This window comes from Vanessa cardui, chromosome 27, assembly GCF_905220365.1.
Source record: "Vanessa cardui chromosome 27, ilVanCard2.1, whole genome shotgun sequence".
Classification (NCBI taxonomy): Eukaryota; Metazoa; Arthropoda; class Insecta; order Lepidoptera; family Nymphalidae; genus Vanessa; species Vanessa cardui.
In genome coordinates this window covers 3221679-3226241 of record NC_061149.1, presented here as the reverse complement: position 1 = coordinate 3226241, position 4563 = coordinate 3221679, and the positions used below count along the sequence as shown (strand labels likewise).

At 54.0% G+C, this 4563-nt stretch overlaps 1 protein-coding gene across 1 annotated transcript; it reads right to left on the bottom strand.

Annotated features, from left to right (window-relative positions):
- Positions 1-1253: 1253 nt before the first annotated feature.
- Positions 1254-3689, bottom strand: LOC124540949. The gene is made up of 3 exons (XM_047118723.1): positions 1929-3689; positions 1443-1740; positions 1254-1336 (listed from the first exon to the last, which is right to left on the bottom strand). The coding sequence occupies exons 1-3, from the start codon at positions 3687-3689 to the stop codon at positions 1254-1256; spliced, it is 2142 nt and encodes a 713-aa protein (XP_046974679.1).
- Positions 3690-4563: the final 874 nt, after the last annotated feature.

Here is a 4563-nt window from a genome sequence, read left to right as displayed (position 1 = left end):
CTCCAACAGCCTCCTGAGATAGGACGGCACCTCATGATATCGAAGTGCCTCCCGTATAGTCTCAAAGGGGAGACTGTTGAAGGCGTTAGCCACGTCGAGCGAAACCGCCAAGACGACTTGCCCCTGGGCCACCGCTTCCGTCGTCCGAGTCTTCAGGGCGTCCAAGGCGTCGACCGTCGACCGGCCTGCCCTGAACCCGTACTGAGCCTGCGAGAGACCCGGACCGACCTCCTCGAGGTGCTGAACGAGACGGGCTGCGAGGATCTTCTCGAAGAGTTTTCCAGTCTCGTTCAGCAGCACGATTGGCCTGTATGCCGAAGGGGAATCTAACGGCCGACCTTCCTTCGGCAACAGGACCAATTTCCCTTCTTTCCAAGGCTTCGGAAACTGCCCACTGCACAGACACTCGTCGAACAGCTCCCGAAGCCTTGCACCTAGGTATTCCAGGGCGTCGCATAGAACACGCCCAGGAACCCCGTCCGGACCCGGCGCCGTCTTCTTGGCCTTCAAGCGACCGAGGGCCATCTCCATTTCCCGCTCCGTGATCAATGGTGAAGCCACTGCGTCTTCGGTCACGGAGCTGGGGGCCATCTGTGGAGGGACATGCTCGCCTGGGTGGGGAAAGAGTTCCCCGACCAGGCGTAGAAGGAGTTCCGGCGGCAGCGTCTCGGTGAGAGGGGCGCCTTGGGTGCGGAACTTCCCGCGCACACCGCGGTACGGACGGCCCCACGGGTCGTGATTGAGACCCGCCAGAAGCTCCTCCCTGGCCTCCTCTTTAGCCTTCCTTATCGCCAGCTGCAGATCTTTTTTCAACTGGCGATAAATGTCTAGCAACTGTCCCTCCAGATCCGTGTCGAGGCCGTTGCGCCTTCGACAGCGGACATAGGCCCTCCGCGCCCGGCAGCACGTCGCCCGAAGGTCGGCGATTTCGGGCGACCACCAATAGACGTGCCGGCGCTTTACTCTGCGCCGGGTCCGAGGCATGGCCGCATCACAGATCTTCTTGAGTGAACTGCGCATGCGGCCCGCCAGTTCCTCTGCGTTTGCGCTCTCCCTCCTCCCTGCGGAACCCCACCGCTGCACGATGGCGGCCTCCTTGACCAGCTCTCGATCGACCTGGCCGAGAGACCATCTCGGCAGCGTGGTCGGCACCCTCTGGGATTCCGCCGGCCTGCGAGAGGTGGAGATCTCGAATCGGATGTAGCGGTGATCCGATAGAGTCTCCGCCTCCTCCTCTACTCTCCAGTTCCGCACTATGCGAGCCACCACAGGGGTGGCGAACGATACGTCCACCACGGAACCCCCCTGTTGGCGAACGCAGGTATGAACCTGCCCCCTGTTGAGAAGGGACAGGTTGGAGAGCAGGGCCCACACTTGAACGGCCCTCCCTCGCGGATTCGTAGCGGGGTTGCCCCAGGCACGCGACTTCGCGTTTAAGTCACCGAGAACCAGTGTCGGTTTCGGCGACTGCCTGGCCACCGCAGCTCTGACAAAGCCGAGATATGTCTCGAACTCAGCCAGGCTGCGGTTAGGGGAGAAGTACGTACCGACGATGACGTACTTCCCCCATCCCACCACTACGTAGCCCGAGCCCCTCTCGATGAGTGAGAGGGGGGGCCCCGTTCCACTCCTCGCGAGGACCGCCACAGTGCCGTCCACGTCCCCTACCCAGTGAGTTAAGGGAGGAACGTAATAGGGCTCGCAGGCCACAGCCAGGTCAATCCCCCACTCCGCCATGGACTGCAGCAGTAGATCCTGAGCCCCGGCGCAGTGGTTGAGATTAGTCTGAAGGAAGCTGAAGTCGGCACTCATGTTGACATTGCAGCTTCCTCCTCGGCCTGGCGCCGTCCAACGTTGTTGGTGGTCTGGGTAGCTAGGACCACCTTACCTTTCGTGATGGGGGGGCTACATTCTTTCGACCCCATCACGTGCCCGGAGGGCTTTCCGGCTTCTGCGCACACCGCGCAGCGCAACTTCCCGGTGCATTCAGCCGATTTATGACCTTCAACGCCGCACCGGAAGCAAAGGTTCCCTCGATCCGCATTGAATGGGCATAATATTCTAGTATGGCCAAGGCCCATGCACTTGTAGCAGCGCAAAGGGCGCTGCTCTAGTACGCATACCCTGGCCGAGCTCCACCCAACCAAGAGACGACCGGCGTCAGACAGTTTCTTCGCCGCAGCTATTGGACATGTCACGCGGACCATACCCATGTAACCGGGCCCACGTGCAATCTCTCCACATCTTAGGTCTTCAGGGGCACAATTCCCCTCGCGGGCGACTGCGGCGATAATCTTAACTTTGGTGACGGAGTCATCTAGCCCCGTCACCTTAATGTCCACTTTTTTTACGGGATGAACGACGCTGGCCACCCCATCCAACACTGTGCGGAGCTTATCGGCTAGTTTTTCGGCCTGGTCCGACTGTGATCTCGGCAGCTCCAGCACCCTGGCTCCCGTCGCGGAGCGACGGACTTTTAACCCTCCATTGATGCCGAGTTCTTGCAGTTTAATGCCTTGCTCAGCGCGCTCCAAGATCTGAGCATATGTGACACCTTTCTGCTCCGCTTCTGGCTGCAGCGTAACCACTACTGCAGCTGTGCGAGGAGCAGTCAGCTTAGGCTTGGCCGCTTGAGGTGTCTTAAGAACCGTGTTCGCCACCGTGGCATTTGTTCCAGCCGGAGAGTGAGCCTGTTTCCCCTTCTTCCCCTTTTTTACTACAGTGGACCAGGACATTTCCTGGACCACCTGAGGCGGAATTGTCTCCGACACGAGCGAGGCGCTTGAACAGCCAGCAACAGGTGCCGGTGCCGGAACCCGCTTAGGTAGGGGTGCAGAAGTCAGCGGTGGAGCCGAATTGACTGCCTGCGCTCGGGACACAGCAATTTGCTGTGCTGATTCCCGCCTCTTATCAGCAGCTAATGGTGGGCGCTGTATTTTAGCCGGAGGAAGGCGTTCCTCCAATTCGGCAAATCGGGCGTTGATCATAACGCCTATCGACGATATAATTGAGGCTTTTATATTATCCACCGCCCGAGCATCGAGTGCAGAGCTGGTGGATGCCTCATTGACCACAGCGACCTTGGACCGCATCTCCGCAAAATCGCGACGGTGAGCCTTCACCTCGGCCTTGAGGCTGTCCACCTCTTTGCGCAGGCGTCCATTATCAGCGCGGAGCTTTCGAGTCTCCTCGGCTTCCGTCCGAGACGCTAAGGCATCTACAATGGCCTGTAGTGCAGCCGCCGACTCCCTCAACTTTTTGCCAAATCCTCCTTTTAAATTGGAGGACTTTTGTGCCACCTCCAAAATGAGGGCTGCGCTTCGACCAGCCTGTGCGCGAAGTTCCTCGGCGCCCATTTTTGTGGGATCCTTGGTGTGGACATCCGAGTAAGAAGATTCCTCGGAGTCCAAAACAGCCTGAGGAGGTTCCTTTCGAAACGCTCGACTACGAAGCGATCGTTCGAAGGCCTCCTCTCTAGCCTCACTGGCCTTGGCCTTCAGCTCGGCCTTAGCCCGAGCGAGACCACTTCCACGACCTTTGGTGGTTTTGCCGCGAAGAGCAGGCTTGCTTTTTGCAGCTATCCTCGTCTCCGTCTCCGTATCGGAATCGGAGTTAAAAATAGTGAGGCCCTCGTACGGCCTTTTTCGCCGAATTAGGGCATCCGACGATAATTCGGTGTCGACTTCCATCGCCGAGAACAAACAACATAAAAATAAACAACCAAATAAACAATATATGTATTTATATTAATATAAATACATAAAACTGAAACAATAAATACGATCTAAAAAGACCAATTCACAACAACAAAACCAATCCGTAAGCAAAACAAGTGTCCGATAAACAAAGCAAATAGTCGAGATGTGACGTCAGAGATAACGAAAACCAGTTTCAAAGCCAGATGTCGTTTAAATTCCTCAAGTCGTAATATTTAGTCGCAGTATCCAACACAACCTCCGTCGAAGACGTCCGAACGTTGAATGAATCCACCCACCCGCATTCTAGCAGCATGATAGAATATGCTCCAAACACTCTCCTCATGTCGCCTCAGCTCAGCAGTGGGTAATTTATAGGCTACTGACATAGTGTGTAATTAATTAAATAAAGTAACTACTAAGTTTTACCCGTTTTTTCTCGATAGAATCTACTTTTCGAACCGGTGGTAGCTCAACAATATTCAAAAGTTTTTCAATCTTAACCTGAAATATAAACTTAATTAAAATAATATCAATTCTTATTTTAATTAATGCAACAAAATGCACGAAAGAAATTTGAAAAAAAAAATGATAATCACAATATTTTATTTTACCTTATATATTTTACCTTTTCATACCAAACATAAAATATATTTAAAAAAAAAAAAATCGACACAGTGGAAACGCGACTTTGTCTTTAAACGTGCGTACCAACTGTGTGTACAACCCTTATAAATACTTCCTATGTGAACATAGACTTGCGTAATACATAGTTAAAGTATATAATTACATACAAGGCGTTAGTTTTTTTATAACGCTTTAGGTTTAAGTGACCGCCTTCAAACAAGTTCTAACGAAGGGGCTAGCT

Bases quoted from the DNA above. Each gene is read 5' to 3' on its own strand.
- LOC124540949 (XM_047118723.1), bottom strand. From the start codon at position 3,689: ATGGAAGTCGACACCGAATTATCGTCGGATGCCCTAATTCGGCGAAAA. The intron at 1,741-1,928 runs GTGATGGGGTCG...CTACTGCTGCAG, and splicing joins CCGGAAAGCCCTCCGGGCAC to TCCATGGCGGAGTGGGGGAT. The intron at 1,337-1,442 runs GTGACTTAAACG...CCTTCTCAACAG, and splicing joins GAAACCGACACTGGTTCTCG to GGGGCAGGTTCATACCTGCG.